This window comes from Ptiloglossa arizonensis, chromosome 8, assembly GCF_051014685.1.
Source record: "Ptiloglossa arizonensis isolate GNS036 chromosome 8, iyPtiAriz1_principal, whole genome shotgun sequence".
Taxonomy (NCBI): Eukaryota; Metazoa; Arthropoda; class Insecta; order Hymenoptera; family Colletidae; genus Ptiloglossa; species Ptiloglossa arizonensis.
In genome coordinates, this window is record NC_135055.1 from 10,876,587 (window position 1) to 10,898,212 (window position 21,626).

General features: G+C 34.9%; 1 protein-coding gene across 6 annotated transcripts in view; it reads right to left on the reverse strand.

Moving 5' to 3' along the window:
* LOC143149887 (1-phosphatidylinositol 4,5-bisphosphate phosphodiesterase epsilon-1) overlaps positions 1 to 21,626 on the reverse strand; it is a 577,853-nt gene that overhangs the window by 390,578 nt on the left and 165,649 nt on the right. For 3 of the 6 annotated variants that reach the window (XM_076317680.1, XM_076317682.1, XM_076317679.1), the window contains exons 16-21: positions 20,599 to 20,826; positions 19,688 to 19,912; positions 15,639 to 15,942; positions 13,166 to 13,520; positions 10,944 to 11,267; positions 8,993 to 10,577 (exon numbers count right to left, since the gene is read on the reverse strand). In XM_076317680.1, coding sequence (XP_076173795.1) covers positions 9,080 to 10,577; positions 10,944 to 11,267; positions 13,166 to 13,520; positions 15,639 to 15,942; positions 19,688 to 19,912; positions 20,599 to 20,826 — 2,934 coding nt within the window. In that variant the 3' untranslated portion in view covers positions 8,993 to 9,079. Of the gene's footprint in view, positions 1 to 7,360; positions 8,154 to 8,992; positions 10,578 to 10,943; positions 11,268 to 13,165; positions 13,521 to 15,638; positions 15,943 to 19,687; positions 19,913 to 20,598; positions 20,827 to 21,626 lie in introns of those variants that run through there. The other 3 variants (XR_012992897.1, XM_076317681.1, XR_012992898.1) reach the window with 3 other exon arrangements.

Genomic DNA, 21,626 nt, shown 5'->3' on the forward strand with positions numbered 1-21,626 from the left:
ACTGTACACAGAGTCAAGAGAGCTACCAGAAAGATACGAACGATTAAATTTCCACCTACCTACCCCTTAGATTGTTACACCGCGGTCCTCGACCGAGAAACAATATCGTGCTCGCAAATTAGAAATTTTATTTAAATCGTGCGATCCTTTCGAGACCATTCGTGCGTTCGAGGTTTGTTATATTTATTCGAAAGTGAGAAACGATAATTTATCGGCGACCTGTTGTTATCGAATCATTCGGTACATATATGGACACATGCATGCATCGATGTGCTGTATACATATACATACGTATTCATGTGCAGATACATTTCCACATACAGACATACGTATACGCACGAATGCATAATATCTATCCACTTTTATTTATCGTTTAAGTATTACGCGCACATATTTAATTGTAATAGCTACCGAAGAACCACGGATATGTACAATAGGGATATGCCCGATCAATACAAGGTATATATATATGTATTTCTTTCGTATACGCGTAACGCGTTTCGTATATATTATATAATCCTCTTCGAATTCGATTTGATCAAAAAGGATAATCGAGTTGGCCGTCTCAATTTACACGTTCCTTTCGCATTATTTCAGATATGAATAATTTTGTTCACTTAGTATCATTCACAAAATTCAGAACCTACGTGTTTTACTTTTCACGATATAATAATAATTATTCGAAATAATGGTATTGGTAGTAAACGATCGCGAATCGCCAGACGTAAATGTTAATGTTATACAGTCTGTTGAGAAAGAACGTGACAGACATATGTTTTGTTTAAATCTCGTTATCAAGATGAGTGTAGGTTCACTATGTAGAGCATATGTGTACTAATTGTAAACGAGGCTCATTAAATTAAAGTAAGAATAAAGTTAAAATAAAGTTGAAAAATCTGTACGAAAAAATTGAAGGTATAATTGTTTTTGTAATTTTAATGTGATTTGTTCAATGTTCAACTTTAATGACATTTTACAAAAGTATGACACCTAATCGTTATCCGAATATTTCAAGTAATGCACTTTTTACGAACATTTGTATTCGCTAAAGGTTTTGCAATTAGAAGTATGAATAAAAAGGAAACTAGGAACCAGTTGAAATATGAAAATCTGAAGAATTATGCAAATTAACATTCGAAGCGGTTTTTAAAATAAATTTGATATCGTGTTAAATTTAAATGCATAAGTTTTTTCTCATCCTTACCTGAAACATGTCTCGTGGGAAATGTCATTTTATTTTATTTCGCCCATTAGCGAAAAAGATTGTATTCCACTAATATAAACGGAAGGTTAGGCTACAACACGTTGCAAAACAAGTTCTAGTTGTTTCTATATTTTTATATAAAAACAGAAGGTTAATATTTCTTTTAATTGAACAAATGATTAAAAATGTTGAGAAAAGTGGTTCGATAAATCAAAAAGTCGAAGCTATGTCTAAATGAGGGGAAGAGATGATACAAGGAGACAGGAACACTAGATGATTTGCATAAACGTTGCATGACATAGAAAATAATACAAAAGAAGTAGAAAATAAACACATAATGAAGGCCCATGTTTGGAGTTGCACCTCAGAACATGAATTTCAAGCTTTATATTTGTTTACAGAACGATTACGCGCAACAAGTGTTGCTTTTATTTCTCGAAATATTTATAGGAGGTTGATCGATCCTAACACTAGGAAATTGGATCCTAAACAGAAATCGATGTCCCATATTTTCAACTAATAGGACTATATGTATGTTTACACCGAGCCAAAAGTATGTATAATTAAGTATGCAAGGATACGAAATGTGCAAAGACCTATTACTTTAAAACTTTAGTAGTAAATATATTAAATGTTTATCAATACTTTCAATGAAGTGTAGTCTATGTAACTTTATAATATTGTGTAATAATAATTTTTCTTTCAATTCATTTTCTAGACTTCGAGTTGTACAATTTTTTATACATTTACTTTCCAGGTTTAAAATTACGCGTGTATTATTTTCTCTCTGAAAATAATCACTCGTGTAATCGAAAATGTGAAGATATTAAAGATTTTCGTGCTCGAATAATCGTTACTTTGATATTTCAAATTTTCACTCCAGTATATAATTAAATTGTACAATAGTTGAAGAGTTATGTCGGTCACGCTCATTCTCGACGAACTGTAATGCAATCTTTGAATACTATATTTAGTACAAAAGATTTTTTCGGTAATCCGACATTCGGGCTACAATGAAATTTCGGGGGACCGGAAACTGGAGAACGACTGAAAGGCTTCCGTATGCAGCGAGCAACTCACGAAACTCGATTGTGTCTTTTTAAATCTTGTCGAATATCGAGTTCAAGCCATTCGGTCTCGTTTCTCTTCGTCCTCTTTGATTATCCTTAAGTTCCTACATTTTTATCGACGAAAAGAAACTTAATACTGCATCGTTTACGTTGAAGTGGCCCTCGTGAGCTCGTTCGAACATATACTTAATGGAGAATGGTCCCAAAAGTTTTAAGAAGTAGTTGTTTCTTTCTGGTGGAGTGCAATGTACGTAGCTTTCATCTTATAAATATCCTTTAACAAATCTTTCGGAATCAGCCGTAAAGAAGGGTCTTTCGAGCATAAGCGCCGGTACGATCATCGATTTAACGAAATTACAGGCGAATGATTTTAAACGAATTTTGTTGCAACCAAAACGATGCTAATTTCAAGCGAAAAGTAAAGTTCTCAATTCGAAGGATTCGATTTTAAATTAGTTCGTTGAACATCGGAATTCGTACGCTTTGTCAGCATCGATAACCCTAATGTTTTTTTTCTCCGCATAACTGTGTAGCGACGCGAATGCTTCTGAAAAGTTTAATAACAAATAGCAGTTTGATTCGAGAACTACTGCAGTGTTTGCATCTGCTTTCTAAGTTTCGAAAGACGTCCGTTATAGTCGATGATATCCTCGATGCGGGGGTTTTCTCCGAGACACAAGGAGCATTGGAATTAATTATAACAATTAATTATCGTCATTAGTAGCCATTGTTTGCTCTATATACATAATGTTTCATGATTTTGTTATACGCTACGTTACTTACTATGAGACGTTATTTACGATGTTTTTTATCTTCGTAATGAAATTCAAGTACTGAAATTAATACAAAAATGACACGAACAGGTTGAATTGTCAAATAAATAAATATTATATAAATACTCGTTAAAGCGAGTCCATATTTGTTATTTATATAATATACTAAGTTTGCAATTTTATCTTCCATTTTGATTATTTCTATTTAGTAATATTCGTTTAAGAAATTTTCAAGAAATTATACGATACATCAACTGTAGCTAATTGTTGTTTTAATCGCTTTTTATCATAAGACAGATAGTATAATTGTAGAATTGCTCGGAAAGTAAATCACCCATTTCATAAAATCAATTAGACAGCGTTTTTGCGTAAAAAATTTGAAACAAATAGGTTTTTCATGGATCGATACTTCATCAGATACCATCAGAAACACGTTTATTGTTGTTCGAGTGTTCAAAAGAAAGAGAAACACCTTTACCATGGTATAGCCTCGAACTAAAAACTTAAAATTATAAACTTAAAGTTAATTACATTTAAAAATGTCAGTCAATCACGGACCCTATTTTACTAATCATCAATTACCGTGTACCGCTCTCGAGCAAATTTGATTCTTGCGAAGTTAACGGTTCGACGGATCGTTTAGTTTTCAGTTCAACACTTTAATTTCATTACCTGTTTCGGGATACTTCATTACATATACTACGCGCTCGGGAAGAATGCTTGGTGACTCCAAGTGGCATTCTTCTTCGGTGCCAACAGTACATACGCTCGAAAAAATGGGAAGAAGATACGCGAAGGAAGTGGTGTCCAAAAATATATTTAGGGTGCTCAGTGACGCCACGAAGATCGCGAAAGAAACTATTTTTTTTTCTACGTCAGCACAGTATCACTTAATTCTGGAAATGGTACTCAGAAAATTCTTCATTGTAAGATTTCTTCCCGTTATCTACTCCTTTCTTTTGCGGTATTCAATAATTTCCAATGGTCGAAGTTAATACAATCGCAAGTTGCATCCTCTTTTACGGTTACTCTTTTAAAACACGACGAATAAACAAATAGAACCTTCGATAGATTGATCTTCGCCGCTTCTAGAATTAAAGTGTACTCGACTCAGCGGAAGATCGTTTACAAGTATTCCCGAAATTCTCAGTCAAGGTTCGTTGAAACTATAAAATACATTAGAGTCTAGCGCATGGAAGACGAAAGGTATATCGTGTTCGTGGCGTCTCTGGCCCGCGGTAGATAGATTTACTATTATCTTTTACGGTAATATTTGCACTTATACGTAGAATAATATTGTGAAAATTAGGCGGAGGGTTTCGAGAGTACCGAAACCGAGTGGTGCACTGTCCTTCAAGCGATTGGAATTATATCTCAAAGTGAAAGAACGACCCGACGCTCCTTGGTCTCGTATTTAGAATCTACAAGTATCCTCGCTTAACAGTCCAGGGTTATGGGCAACGATTGTAAAAGTAACATTGATTTACTTTTTTCGTCTCTTCAATATCAACAATATACATATAATAAATATGGCTCCTAATGAAGGAAGTGCGCAACGTTTGAGTTATCGACTTGGCTACATTTTGTCACATGGTTGATGCACATCATACACAGGTTGTCCCGTTAGGTAATCGGAGAACATTTACAGCATGTCTGGCAGGTCGTTTTGAATCGAAAGTGTTATATGCAATTATGTGGAAATATTTTCATTTCTTATCGAGTTTCGCCGAGTTACGTGTTGACCGTTGACGCAGATCACCTATGATGTTCCGTCATCTCTAATCAAAGAAGAATCGAATCCATCTCTCATCGATTTTAACGTGCTTTTGCAGTATGATGGAAAACAGGTTCCACTTGTAATATGTGAAACGTTAAGTGTAGACATTTGAGCGTAACTTTTCAGGTGCTGTTATTTAATATCGTATAAGAGTATGCTATTTGTTATTTTTAAAAAGGTGGTTTCCCTGGTATGATAAAGTTCACAAAATAATTACTCGATTTTACATTTGCACTTCAATGATCTCGGTGATGAATCAATATACACATTGTACAATCCAAGGTGTGTTCAACTCTAATTGCTTGTATTTTTAAAATAATTAAGTATCTACATTAATGTTCAACGCATCACAATAGGTACCTATATTATACCATTCTGTAAAAACGTGTTAAAATTGAAGAACAGGTTGGATCTTTCCAATTTAAATTTTTACTACGTCGCTTTCATCCACTATATAGAATGCCTCTTATGTTTTTAAATGTATTATAGAATATGCCGATACGGTATTTCCATATAGATTTTGTAATTATAAAACTTTGGGTATCGTAAGGCCCATTGGAACAACGAATAGAATTATGTTTGCAGGCGGACGGTTGCTAATTTGAACAATATATTTAGATTTTATTTTATGTATTTTGACATACATTAATAACACATGAAAACGAACTCGTAGTGTGAGTAACAATTTTGATTCGGAACGTTACTTCGCTGGACACCCTGTATAATAATGTATCGAACGCATAGGGTGAATTGCAAACAAATTTCACGAGACTTTGAAAGTTTGATTTACCGTTATTCAATAAATGTCCTTAGTTATTGACAATCTCCTATAGTATTCTACATATACATTTCTTCTAATTTTTCATTATTTATGAATATTTGGTTAAACAATAGTAGGAATAATAAGAAAATATATATTTATTGCACCAGAATTGTGTATAATACGAAGGAAAGTATCGAGTAAAACAAATAATATGTAAAAGTAAAGTTATATATGCATCTACCGCACAAAGCAAGTATAATTCGGGTTACCTAAATTTCAATCAATGATTTGTGTCTAAAAATTGGTCTATATTACATGCATATACATGTATATGTATGCACGCAGTACAAACTGCTTATTTAATACAAGTGGAAATGTGTACACATATTACGCCTAATAATAGCAGAAAATATTAAAAATATACGAACATAATTAATTGGTCAAATGAAAGAAGCAACTCTTAGAAGAATTAAAAATTAGAAAACTTTACTTAGAAAAATTCGTACTGTTAAATGTAGATGCATGTCGGGTGCATAGAAAACACGTAACATTAAACACGATTTGTTCGTGAAATTTTGTTGAGCAGCGCGCCCTATGTGTTCAATATGTCCCGTTCGTGTGCACTATGCACTACATAACTACATAGACAATCTGAGTCAAACTGGTGCTCCAAACGTCACATTCCTCCCTTGTAAGTAAGCAAGACTCCACGTGCGTTAAAATTTGTTATCTGATCGTATGCTTGGGTAGATATAATAACGGAAAGTTAATGTAATATGTACAAATATTGCCCGCACTGCATTCTCTTAACAAACCAGTGATAAATCGATCTCCAAACGTACAAGTGTATGTTGTATGCTGTTTCTCTTTTTGGCGTTAACTGGAATCGACTATGTTATTGGCCAATAGCCAAGGACCTATAGGTTCGGGCGGGCTCCTTAATCATCGACGCCGATATTACACCGTAATTCTTAAGCGATCCGTGTGCAATGCTACTCAATTTCGGTGAAAGAACGAGAACCGCACACGTGGATTAAATAGTACGATTGTTGCGCCGAACGAAATTCACGCAATCGTCGAGAATATGTATGTATATGCAAATAATACTGTTTTCCTTGACTTTTTATTTATTTCCATTGAAGACTCGCGGTAACAAGTAACGTTAACTCACTCCGTCACGATTTCGAGAATTTTGTCCTACGATGGGAACCCTCTTAATTAGAATGCAGTCGTTTAATTAGGGACGATTCCCATCTATAAGCTCGGAGCGTATCTCTAAACATACATCGATGATAGAGCTTGACTAGACGTGCCGTTACTATAGTATTTCTACCTTTCATTTCACACGAGAACGAAGATGTCGATAACATCGATGGATAATCAATATTTAATAGCAACGATTTCATTAAACAGACGCGTCACGAGAAAGTATTGATAGAAGGAAACCGAAAATAAATTATACCTGAAAAGAGTAGGTTTTATTAGAGAGAGACGATGAGAAGAGAGAAGAGAGAAGAGAGAAGAGAGAAGAGAGAAGAGAGAAGAGAGAAGAGAGAAGAGAAGAGAGAGCAGAGAAAAGAGAAAAGAGAAAAGAGAAAAGAGAAAAGAGAAAAGAGAAAAGAGAAAAGAGAAAAGAGAAAAGAGAAAAGAGAAAAGAGAAAAGAGAAAAGAGAACAGAGAAAAGAGAAAAGAGAAAAGAGAAAAGAGAGAAGAGAGAAGAGAAAAGAGAGCAGAGAAAAGAGAGCAGAGAGAAGAGAGAAGAGAAAAGAGAGTAGAGAGAAGAGAGAACAAAGAACAGAGAACAAAAAACAAAAAACAGAGAATAGAGAATAGAAAAGAGAGAAGAGAGAAAGAGAGAAAGAGGAGAAAATAGAAAAGAGAGAACAGAGAGCAGAGAAAAGAGAATCTTATTAATGTCTAACACGTGGAGAAGAAATCAAGATCGTGCAGTTTATTTTGTATCGAAGGAAAATTTGTACAAAAAGAAATATTAGAAAATTGAAATTTCATGAAGGATGAGAAATTGACTAGTAGATTCAAAATTAGCTACTAGCATTGTACATCTTATAGAAAAAGATACACGTTATTGTCGTCGAGCGAAGTCTTTTGTCAATTACAAGTAACAGAAATATAAGCGGGCCAGAAATGATCGTTACGTGTAAAAAGATACCTTCCAACTCTGATTTTGAAGAAACGGGTAATTCGGACAAATTTTTCGTCTTTCATTTTCAACTACTCCTAAACTAAGTGTGTCTCCAAAGAATAAATATTTATCGATTAGGGTATAGATTGCACGGTGGTTACGTACGCATTTATAAAGATACTATTTGAACGTTATCGTGAATAAAGGAGAACTTTTACAGACAAGTCAGGTACTCAAAGTGCAAGCGTTAATAACTCGAGGGTTAAGTAAATGTTTATAAAAAAGAATCAGGTCCCGGTGTAAGTTGTATCGATATTGCAGTTTGATGTTTGGCTTCATTTTCAAATTAAAACGAATTGACTAGTTTCTGTTGATCCTTGCCGTGAAATTCCTTCGACCGTTGATGGATTTACCGAAGCTCTCCTATGGTATTACGCACAGGATCTTTTTAATACAATGTATCCGTTAAATATAAATATATACATGTATTAAAATATATAGTTTAGATTAAAAATATGTACACGTGTATACAAAAATATGGAAAACAGGTTTGCGTTAATCTACAACCAAATGAACCGATCGATCGAACTAAAGTTTCGCGATTAAAAAATATTTCTGCGTATTCTTTGGAAGGTCTTCGGGAAGCGAGAAATTCGGTGACCTCGTGTGTTCTGCGAGTAACTCATTCCCTTGAAGATCGTAATTTGTACGTTGTTATACAATAGTAATATGACTAGAAAAGTGTGACGATCGTAAAATTTTCGAGAGTGTGAAAGATACTGTTGTAAAACTCGCTTGTCGCGTGTAACGAAGCATCTAAGATTGCATGCGGATATGTATACAACCGTTAATTTCAATTCAACGGTTTCAAAATTATAACGACAACGGTAGACGAAAATAATTGGAAAATGTTCACTTGAATACCACTCAACAGGATGAACATAATTTGGCTCGTTTTGCACCGTTGAATCTCTCCAAATCCGAATACCTATTACACGACATTGCGTCCAATCAAACTCCGTCTCAACCAATCATACTATTTATTAATACCGGTTTGTTTCCAAGCGATGATGCGAAGACTCGAATCTGCGCGTATTCGAGTAGTGTCGCATATAATTAGGCGTTTGTTTTCTATTATTTTCTTTGGTTGCGTCATAGTCAACATTTCCAGAGTGACGCGAACGATCATCGAGATACCTCGAGCGCTCGCGCTCCCCCTTCTCCCCCCCCCCCAAGTGTCGGCTACATTAGATTCTCGACACCTCAAATGCAATGGTATCTATCGTAACTTACGATTCGTTTCTCCGAGCGGCGAAGATCGATGATATCGATGTCGCCCGTGACTGCCACTATGACTTCCACACCCTTAGCTTTCTTAACGATACTTTCTTCAAGTGAAGGGCCACGTTCAGAATGTCGGACTCGCGGCTGTCTTCGCCGTCGGAGTGGACCTCCCTCCTGCGGCCAGGCATTAACAGACGATGCCTGAGGCCTCTGGAAGTTGGATCGGAAAGCGCTTCTGAAACAGGCACTTTTTCCTTGCTGGAACCTGGCAAGGAAACCGATCTCCCTACAGAAAAACCCTTACTGAGTCTGTCCAAGGTGGCCGGTAGAAGATGTCGCCTAGGTATTGCTTGCTCCCGTTCTCGCAGAATGAATCTCCCGAGCGTTTTCCAGAAGGCTTGGGTGCTGTATACGTTTTCATCGTCGCGCAGGACTCTCAGCTGACGATTGCCACTTCCAACGGCGTCGGTGCCTCCCCATACCAGTTCCTCGACCAGAGCGAACTTCATGGGATCTTCCATTCTCCTAGCTTTCACCAATGCCTCGGCCAGAACGTCTTGGGCGGAGCTGCTCACAGGGACACGGAGTATCGCGTACGGTATATCCGGTGAAACGTTATAAATGCAAACTAGGAAAGTGTCAGCTTCGTCCCATATGGATGTGTCCCTGTCCGAGTCTAGCCTCGAGTGACCAGCCGTACTTCGGATGGAAGCTAACCAGGCCCTGCTGCTAGGATCGTCGCCCACTCTTTTCAATAGGAAACGTCCCCGCCCTTTCCACGAAGCCTGTGCCTGCAAAGGATGCTCCATTGGATCCAACACACGTTGAGTCGGTAGCTCTTCTCGATCTCTTTTCTCCCAACCTCGTGAAACTTCTTCGACAAGTATATATTCGTCGACCCGATTCGGGGATATTTCAGCCTTTTTAAGCGCTTGTAGCATCACCTCTTGAGTCGTGCTATCTTGGGTGACTTTCAATATAGCGTACGGTTCATCGGGTATCACGTGATAAACTATCAAGAAGAACATTTTTCTTTTTAATGGCACCCCGCCCAGTCCAGGGTCCACGGTGGTCAGCTTCTCCGGTTCCTTTCCTACCAAGAGACGTTTCGATGATTCTTTGTGGTCACGGCAGCAAGTATTGTAGTCGAGGCTCTCTTCCTCCAAACGAGAATAAATGAAAAGGGTGGACAGGGCCAGTGGTTTGTTTTTACAGGAACGTAAACGTACGTGTCTGTAACCGGGTCTCAAGCATTTTAACGGTATCACTCTTTGGGCAATTAAATGGTGGGAGCTTGCCTCAACGATACCAAAGCGTAGGAAAACGAGATCTTTGAACATCACTTGGAAGCAGAATTTCTCGTTCCAAATTGGGTTCAGGGCATTGTTCTGTATCATTTTCGTTTTATGCTTGGCACAGTCAATCGGTATGCCGACCAGTTCAACCTCGACGTAAGTGCTGGCGACGAAATTCGTTGGAGAAACATACTGGCCAGAGACTATCGAGAGAGTCAAATGCGCTGAATGCAGTCCATCGAATTCCTTGTCCCAAGGATTGAAACGTCTAGAAATCAGTTCCAGATTTTTGTACGACACATTTGTATTCATATTTTACCTTTTCAAATACAGATAACACTGAACACGAACACGGGAAAGAACGATTTACTACGATTGGAGTTTAATCGTAATTGCACAAATGAAAAATATTTACGTCACAAGCATTAACACGTTATCTTGAACGTTTAAAATAAATTGCAGGCAATTAAAATTGAAGCTTTTATATTGAACGCTTTGGGAGGTAATCGAGTAAGTTTTACGTTTCGAAAGGATCTGTTGAAATTATAGAGAAAATGATAAATCACGTTCATAAATAATTTAGGAGGAAATTAGAAAACTTTCTACTTAAGTATAAAAATATCCTCGTGGATACCTGTACATCATGTGGCCCTTGTCCCACATTACCGAAGGTTTCCTGACATATCCACACTGTCCACTTTGCTCGAACATGGCAGCGTTTAGATTCAATCCTGCGTCGTCGGTTTGGTAGTTCAGCGCTACCATTTGTATGCCAAAGGCCCAGAAAATTACTGGATTGAAGTTTGTGGAGTCAATACGCATTCCCGCTGGGTATGTTCGAATTAACTGAGTCTCGGCGTGCGCAACAACGCCTAGAGGCTGTTTCCTGCAGATCTTCTTGGCAGTACTTTCGTTTAACGAGGAGCATTGAAAGCAAGCAGGTACTCCACGATTGGCCCTGAAAATTTTACAAAATTTACTTGTAATTTTAATCAATTTGAATTTTACGTAACGCTTTATACATTAATACATAGTTTAAAAATAGTTTTCGAATACTTCGCTACGAATTGAAATGAAACGTATCTTTAAAATTTTGTTCAAGGTTCCCTTTATTATTTATTTTATGATAATATTGTACGAGTCTAACGCAAGCATTAAACGAGTGGCATTTTGCGTAAGTATAATTTTAAATATTCAAATGTTCGTATTTTATACAATTTCTGATATTAAGTCTGATATTCATTGTTTAATATTAATATTAGTCTTATTTAATACCTCTTCGATCAAAGAAATGTTATTATTTTACTTGAAAAAGTAAATCGTTTTTATATCAAGGGTGTTTAAACATCTTTAGTTTGATATAGTAATACTAGTAATTGATACATCAATAACATTTGTGAGATACAACAATTGTAAACAATTAATTATTAAGCCCAAACATCATTATCTTTATGCACATATTTTACTTGTTTTTATATTTGTACTTTGAATATATATTCTCATTAATATCTATTAATCCATCTTGTTTTCTTTCTGCTCGTTCTAGAAAACAAAATTAATCGATACAATAAATTGTGTAAAATAAGTAAGTCGCGTACAAAATATAAATCTGTTCATTTATCGGTATCGTTGTACTAAAATAAAAATGTCGGAATAAAAATACTTAATTACTTAAATATATTGCACGTTATAAAAATGGTAAATTATATAACTATTTAAAATATCTCGATAGTGCTCATACTCGACTTTACCTGGACTACTCGTGTTGTATTAAATGTCACGAGGCAACACTGAGGGTCTTGTGTGTCTGGGTGTATCGGATAGCTTACTCGGGAAATTTTCGTCTACCCTGGTGTCTCGAATATCAACATCCCCAATTTGCATTCATCCAATTGCATCTAAACTTTATGTCGTATTCTATAATGTTGAGGCATACTAAACGTTTCAAAATAAATTACGAAAATTCAGGGATCATTAAAAAATCTCAGTCTTTGAAGAATTCTAAGATACATTTTAAATATTGTTCGAGTTCGAGAGTAAATAATATAAATAAATTTTCTAACAATTATTTTAAATAATTATCATCAAACTTCGAATGAACTGAAAGTTGTAATTATAATGAAACTAAGAGATTTCGTCTTCTGAGTAGTAGAATTTGTTAATTAGGTTTATTAAGCAGCTCTTGCCTTGGACGTGAAAGTTGAACAGGTTTTTTTTAGATAGGGTAATATTTAGCGTAGATATACGATTTTATAAAAGTATTGTTTCGGTAATAAAAACAAGCAGGGTTATCTTGAAGAATATTTTTTGAAATTAAAATTTGAGCATTATGTTTTACTGTATATTTAGTTCTTCAAAAACGAAGAGAATTCATTTCTGATATACAATGAAACATATTTAATAGATAATACTTTACTCTTTACGTTGATAGCATATTTGAAGCTTTAAATATCTCAATATTAACAACACATTGTAATTTTATAGCAACTCGAGACTTAATGAAACATATAGTTGTCAAACGCTTGGCGCGCGGTACATAAAAGTACGATTAAGTAAAAATTACTCGACACGGACCACATTCTATTTAATTCGAGACTGATCTTCACTTTCCCTTATTATCATCAAACAAAATATTCAACACCTCTTCGTATTCTAACCTGTAGATTCATTCTTTAAAAATTCAAAAGGGAACCTTCACTCACTCTATAATCAGAATTTTTAGAAATAAAAGTTCCAAAACTATAAACGAACTTTCAATCGTTCGGGTTCAGGTTTAAATGAAACGTCTGCTCTGTAAACCTGATGTATACTTACATTATACACTTATATTTTCTAGCATTATCTTATAACACAAACCTAAAGAGATTGTCAATATTGCTGCCACCGCTTGCAAGCGAAGCTGACGTTGAGAGGGACTGTGGTGATCCTGAAGCACATGCTATGGTAGTGCTTCCTATTCCAGCGATACTATGCCTCTGAACGGGCCCTGTGTGTGGTTGATGACGCGCTTTTCCAGTTGCGGTGGTTCCCGGTGTCGTGTTTAATCCACGGAATTTAATCGCTTGCAAGTAAATCACCAAGTCCGATAACTCCTTAGCAATTTGACTGCTTTGTTTTTGTGACTTCTCCTCGACCGCAGAATCCGATTTTAATCGACCGTGCGGTACGTGCATTCCACCCAAGTATCTTTCGTAACTGGAAATCGAATTATCTGGAAGACCAAAGTTTTGTATTAGTTTCGACGTTAATTAAATGATTGCAAAACTTCTCACATCCAAATTGATTCAAATTCGTTTGCAAGCTCCGCATCGTGTAACCAATTTGTAACGCTAAAATAAAAATATCTAATCAATATAGATCCTATAATTATTCCTTTCGATGGTAAATTTTCTTATTTAAGAACATTCGATATCCCAAGTCTCTTCGAACAGGAATTGGTTCATTCAAAGTATATTGGTTAGACATTTTTTGTTTTTTTTTTCTATAAGGGTTATAAGTCCTCGAAGTCTTGTATCTTTTTCTTTGTTACTACTCTGTATAGAATAAGTTAAAAACAAACTATTAAAATAGCAAAATAGTGTTTTTTTATTTGACCAGTAGAACCAGTGAGTTCAGATTAAATAAAATTACGTTTCAGGATTTCGACTGTGCATATTTCATTCGTAATCTTCATAGTGATTTAAAATAAAGGTCGGAGGTGGAAACTTAAGTTGAAACGTTTGAAGTTGGTATTAATATGAAAATTAATTTTAGTCAATAAAAGGTACGATGTGCATCGATGTAATTAAACATATGATTTATTTTGAAAAATAGAAAAAATAATGAAAAGGAAAGAAGATTTAAATCATAGATGTCTTTAACTCTTGATATTAAAAGTTGTGATATTTTAGATCGAAGTTAATAAGTCATCTAATATAATTGCATTGAAACGTAATAATTACATATTTGTATTTGTTGCAATTGTAAATACACTTATGTGTATAATTTTATTAGAGGGTAGAAAAATTAATTTCTAACGTTTCCGAAGTACATACGTAGAAGTTTACTGGCAACGAATTGAACGATAAGAAGCAATTAGAAGCGATGAAATAACGAGACATCTTTTAGTCCAGGTATTTAGGTTAAGCTATGGCTTGAAAACGATTAAGAACAACGACTTTAATGTTCTCCAAGTTTGAGGTGGATATTGATTAAAGTTTTTACTTTATATTGTATCTTTCTTAATTTGGTGTTTATGAAGGCGATATGAGATTAGGATTGAATTGCGACAAGATTAGGGTCGGACTTATATCAATAACAAGGATTTCAAACTTGACGAAGTAATTATAAAGAGCTTATAAAATTTCTTGTAACTAAGTACTTAATTGATTACTTAAGTAAGTGCACAAATTTATGGAATCTGTATTCCAATAAGTCATGTTAAAGTTTATATTCCGAATTTAATATTCTTTTTAATACTATTATAATTTAGTACGGTCGTTGTTCTTATTTACGACCAGTTGGGGAAATATTATTTTACATAGTGGTATGAAATACCGCTTGCTTAAAGTTTGAACTCCTTCGGATAGGTGATCGCTGTATTGTAGGGACAAAGAAAAATTAGTCGTGGTAGGAATTGCGAATGGTATTGGATCAGACGTTTTAATCAGCCGTTGTAAGGTTCGCGACCGTGCACAAATTACTCGGCAAAGTCTACATTTCACTTACTCGCGACACCATACTTCCTTTAATCCTAAACTGTTCTTCCGTTCTCCTTACAATACACTAGGTTCAAGAGGAAGGAATTACTTAAACATATGTGTAATAGCTTCAAAAAATATACCATTTAAAACGAGTCCTTTTTAGAAATTTTATTTGACAATTGAGCAATTTTAATATTACTGCGGAAACGTTAAAAATAAAATTAATGTTTAGGACAAATTTTCATTAATGACAAAAAGTTGAATTTTATGCAATAATAGCAGATAATCACTGCAGAGGCTGATTAAAAAGACCGTGTACAACAAATGCCAAAATCAGGATTTTTTTACCTTCGAGTAAAAATTCTTACAATTGAAAACAATAATTTCAGTAGAGGTATATTACAAATAAATTTTAAGAATGTATTTAAAATTAATACATAATAAAGAAAACTTTTCATTTCTTTAAGCATTCCATTCATTTTATTAGAAGGAAATTATGTTTCAACGAAGAGTTTGTGAAAATAATGTTTGAAACGTTCTACTTTCACAATTTCAGATTTTTACGAAACTGGAATAGCGAAGTTGATTAACTCTTAGGAAGAACGAAATACAATGAACGTTCTGGTAGAAAAAAATGTAAGGATTACCATCGATATTATCGTCCTCGTCATCGTCTTCCTCGTCGTCATCGTCCTCGCCGAAATAGTCAATGACGGAAGCAGTGCTTATGTCGGTACGCATCTGTTTCATAGATGATGCACGATCGGATATAAGCATTTTTCCACGGTGACCCAAGGGAGCGTGTGCCAGAGGACCGGTGGGATCCATCACCAGTTTCTTGTTTTTGATCAATATTCGATAACGCAGTTGCACTGGCGATGGCAGCTGAGGATCGTCACCAAAATCGGTCTCAAAGAGGAATTTTGTCACGAGTTTCTCTCCAAATACCGACTGAAACAGGATCAATACAACTTTATCTGAATACCTGTTTCTCGATTCTCTCGTAACTGTTTACTCATAATGCAAGAAATTTGTCACAGATGCATCATTTAACGTCCTTGTTACTCAGACAGGGTCGTTATTCGAATAATTTAAAATATAATTGAGAAAATATTTTCCTTTGATCTTCTAGAATTAAGAACGAACTTGTATAAAATTATACAAGGTGTTTTATTTAAGCTAAATACCTCGTGGACGACTAATTAAAAAGAAAAAGGTGGAACGTACCTTTCGTGATTTTTGAGGGGGATTTACGCGATATTACCAGTTTTTTAATACGTGAGAAGATCATTTTGAGATTAACTTGTTATTATGAATTTTTAAATACATATTAACATTATGGCTTTCTGTATTTCTTTTTTAATCGAAAATTATTTTTTTAGCATTTATTGGTAAAAACTCTTCATTGTTTTCTCTGATTGACATTAGCTTTGGTCCATTTAAATCGATAGAAATTATCGCACGTGGTGAAACGATGAGTTTTTATCGATAAAATAAAAAGATGAAGGATAAAAGATAAATGTAAAGGACATGGCAATAAAATGACTGTTCTTTAAAATAAAGGACGCGTGTTGTGTATATTTTTTATGTTATGTTCTTTACAGGGTATGGTATTTTATATGTGTATTTTTATGGTTTGCACGATACGTTTAATATCTGTGTAGTACGTATATAGTATTAGTACTTTCGTGGCGTATGAAGTATTTTTACTTGTATATTTAACATACATGTAACAGACGTCACACAAACGCAATGCATAGCACACGTATACAAAAATATAATAAACACATACACACTTGTCGTACACAGAACAAATACCACATAAATGATCAAAATACTCGTGTCTACCATATCAACTGTTTACAGTATATACAATATAATACACAGGCAAACACATTATCACACATATATCGCGCAAACACTGTAGAGATTCTATATACATATGTATCTATATATACGCATTCACGCGCAAGCACGGAAGTTAGTATCATCGTTTACGTAACAAATAAATATTTATTCTACCTATGTTACTTGAATAAACTTGTTTGGTGCACGATGCTCGCGATACTGTCGCTCGTAGCATACGAATCAGCCACAATTTATTTGCATTCATTTTCGAACAGTTTAACCAAATAAGGTATTCCATCGATAATTTCGTGGACAATTTCTACTCTTTGAATATTTTATATTCGAAATAAATTTTCTTCGATTGTAAATATCGGTTTATAAAATAAATACGTGTGTTATATTTTTTTATGTTTTGCACGTGTACCAAGTTTCGTCAAAATCGGAGATTGTTAATTGGGTGATATATCTTGATGATGGATCCGTATGCAGTTCACACACGTAGAGATTTATTTTGGAGGTCTAACCAACAGTTTAGTCGACCGTCTTTCACACTGGTCTTTTTCACGAGGGAAACGATCGATCAAGCCTGCGGATAAACCTCTACTAAAAATCTACCGTGAATAAGCTCAGCTTTAGATTGTACCTTACAAGGGAATGTCGTCAACTGTCAAACGCTCGTTTTGATGAAACTTTCCACAAGTTTTCATTAGTCCAAGTTAAGAATTGTACCGTACCTTGTTGCTGTTACTTTCCAAATTTAACACTAGATTTACCAACCAGTCAAAATGACTGGTTGAAACTGCTTTCGAAATGAAATTTACTTTAAGTTTCATAGTAGGTTTTCTAAAAACATTATGGCTTTTCTATTCTACACGTGCGATCAATTTGATAAATTCCTCTATTTTCTCGTCAATTCTTTTCGTTCGAGATATACCTTAATGTTCCGAAATCTGTCGGTAGTTCTAGTCTAAAATCATAAAAGTTGTACTATTTCCAAAGGACTGTAAATTAACAAAACAAAATTCGAAATCGAAAATATCTTTCTTCGAAGATATTCTTCCATTTTTCCGTTAAAAAATGTTCGAAATTAAATGCGTAGATTTCTTACAAGTCTACAAAAACGGTACAATTTTTATTCGAAACATCTTCCAATATCTTTCGTAATCTAACATTTACACAGGCAACGATAAAATGGGAACTTTGATCCAAGGAGTGGTTTCTCCTTTAAGTGTCGACTTTAAAGTCGTCGAGTAGCAACGGAGTACGACATAGGTCTTAGGTTGAACGTAAGACAATGAACGTTTGTGCAAAGTTTCATCGCAATCGACGTCTGACAGTTCAACGATGTTCCTCTGCTAGCATCTCTTAGATCGCGTCGAAGTTTATTTTCCAACAGTGTCTGCCCTACCGTATTTACAACTTAACGTGAGTATAGAATCGCGGCAAGAAAGATGTGACTTAATTAACGAATTAATGCAGAAAAATATCGAAACGAATTTTTTCCAATTGCAACTCTGGAATTGAAGAAAGTCTAACCCGAAGGGTTGCGTGTCTGTAGTGGTTACCAATTCCAAGTGCAGCGCTGTTGGTTTATGATACGTCAATCATTGTTGAGGAAAAGATAGTAAGGCGTTGGAAGCCCACGCCTTCGGCGGGACTGCTGGGGTTTTATAACAATGGAGTAACTGCTAGCAGCTTAATCTCTTTCTTAACAGTTTGAGTGCCAAAGGCGATCGCGAGGATCCGTGCGAAAAGTGCCAAGCACCACAATCGTGTTCCTCCTGTTTTACGTCGAAAATTGACAAGAGACTCGCGATTTATTTTTCTTGTCTCGTTATTCGACGCTTTATCGAATCGACTGTCAAGCCAATTTTATCAAATTTTCCCCGAGCTCAGTGTTTTTACATTTTTTTTTTACTTTTAAACCAGTACCTCTATTTTTCCTAGAAGTATCTATTAGAATGGCGGAACAAAATTGTGTCGAATCATTTATTTATTCGATATACGATATAGTGTATTAACGTTGTTCGATACTCAAATGGTTAATTATTCGATTAATATGAATATTTGTAACAGATGTTCCCTAAAAATTGCGCAAGTATTCAAATTATGAACCCAACTTTTAAAGTATTTTAACGAAGCTAAAAATAAACTTTAATTGGAAAATTTTTATCCGAATATCTCTTTGCTTTAATAGAAGTTTACTTACGTATCGCATGAAATCTAAAATCTTTATCAATGATACGAAGTATAAATGTTTGAATTGCATGACGATAGAATTGAGGGAAATATGAAATTTGTTCAAAATTGTACAAATGAGTGTTCTCATCTATTGATAACAAAGAAAATTGACAACTCGAAGTGGAGATTGCTATTAAAATAAAAGATACTAATTTTACTCTTTGCAATATGTGGAGAAGTAATTCTTTCAATTCAAATGGCTATCATTTCGACATACGTATACGTTTGGAATAATATTTTTACAAAAGAGTGAAATATCGTCTGGATTGCGAAGCGTTTTCCTTTTCTCGTTCATAAAATGTCACGGTAATAGTTTTTATCGGGAATCGAGAATTGTGATTTTTAAAAAATGATTAATCTTGATTTTTCGTTCGCGTTCTTTTTGGCCATAGAAGAGCAATCTGATATTATATCATTGAAATCAATAGATAAATTGTTTGTTTACGATTGAAGAGAATTTTTTGTTTATAAATTTATCTCCAATTTAATAGCAAGATAAATACATTGTGCGATTGACACCAAAGTAATATAAAAATAATCTGAAATAGCTTCTACAAGGAAATGCATGCGATGAAATATTTAACACGCCTAATCAACAAGAACGTACTTGAAAGATTTGAGCCATTCGTGCTTGTTGACTCTGGGAACAATGATTCTCAATGGAGAGAATCACAGGGTATGGAGAACTGACGAAAGCACTTCTATCAATCGCTTCTACGACTGAACGAAATGGTATCTTCGTAGTGAAGGTGTGTCCATGGTAAATGACAGGAGACCCGTCATCGCCATCCCAACAATCGAGCTCCACACATCTACATCCTGTTTGCAATACCTAGAAAACGAACTTATTGTCATGCAAAATATCCTATGACGCATATTGGAGGCAGAAATGTCAAAATTTTGTAAAAAATTTTGCATCGGAAAATACACGATGTGAATATTTTCTGTGAAAATGAGTTTTCAATCGGGGGAAAGAAATATGAAATTTTTCTATTTTTTCTTGCAAAATAATGTGCCATTTACAATACTTTTCACAATTGTAAATATCGGCAGAAACCTTTCGTGCAAATTCTTTGTACGAAAAGTATTAAATTTATACAGCGACGAGTTCTATTATTAATTTAATTCTAATTATACAATATCATGAATATTTGTACAAATATTTTTATCCTTCTTTTGAAGTTGAGAAAAAAATCTTCATATTACACATACTTACCAGGTTTACATTCTTAAGAGAAGTTACCAATTCTAACAGTCATTACGTAGTAACAAATATGTAATATCTCAAACGTTCAAAGATTCTCAAACATTGTTCCGGTACTTTTTCAACGAATCTCTAACGTTAATTCATTGAAGCGTTTCTTAAGAATAAAACACACTTTACCTATTTAAACATCTCAGTTGTTCGTAAAAATGAATAGAAAGTATTTGGAAAAGTATCGTAGCTGTATCAATGTGTGAGAAATGTTGAAGTATTAAATTACTTGTCACATTGTAGCGTTTCATAATTTTATTTACTTGGGAATAAAGTTGCACCGAGGATTCTCCTTTCAGTTGATGGCCGGTTAAATAGGTGTTATGCGAGCTGGCGATGTAATACTGGGACAGTGGCTGTTGCATTTCAGTCTCGGACGGTGTCGCATACTCGTTTGGGAAAGCATAATTGTCCTTGTCCATCATGTACCTTGCAAAGCCCTCGAAAGACAAACACCATTGTGTACGCAGTGCTGGGTCCGGTTCGTGTCGCTGGAATCAGACCAAATCGTCGTAGTTGATTGTGCTACCCACTATATCTTTGTACGCGTATTGCAATACAATGGTATAATTCCTTTATAATAACTCATCGCCAACATCTGCTACTGAATACACCAAATGTTTTATCATTTCGCAAGATCCTCGTGAAACGTAATTTAAGCAAACGAGTTGAACGGATCTGTTTTCTAATCAATTGAGAAAAGTGTAAATTCATCACTGGTGGATAATCAGCTTTCTTTTCATTGCGAAACACTGTGTTTCTTGTATCGATAACGATGCTGTAACGGTTATTATTTAAAAGCATCGTCGTCGAGTAAATTTCCACTTCAAACTCTAAATTCCGAGAAAACTTGTTTTACTCAACGAACGAATAAAGCCGAATGTCATCTTTTTCTCAGAACATACCCTAATGGTACAGAATATAGAACTTGGAGACCACGTCTGACCATTACTCATTATTTCTACCTGTCTTGGGTTTTGTAAATATTGAATATGGCACTATCCATCTTTCGAGGATCTTACTATCTTCCAACTATTAGTTGGAACCAATTAAAACAGGTAATACCGTACGATCGTTAGTATTTACGTACCCCAACACAAGTAGAAATAATGAGTAATGGTCAGACGCATTAGCCAAATCGCAAATCGCGCACGTATCCGACGAATGTTTAAAATAGACTTCCACGAAACCGAAAGCTCATCTTGAAAAGATTTATTTTACATATTAACGCAAACGTGTGTCGAGGATGTTTCGAAGACAGATAGCTCGAAGGCTACTTCGCGTTCTACAG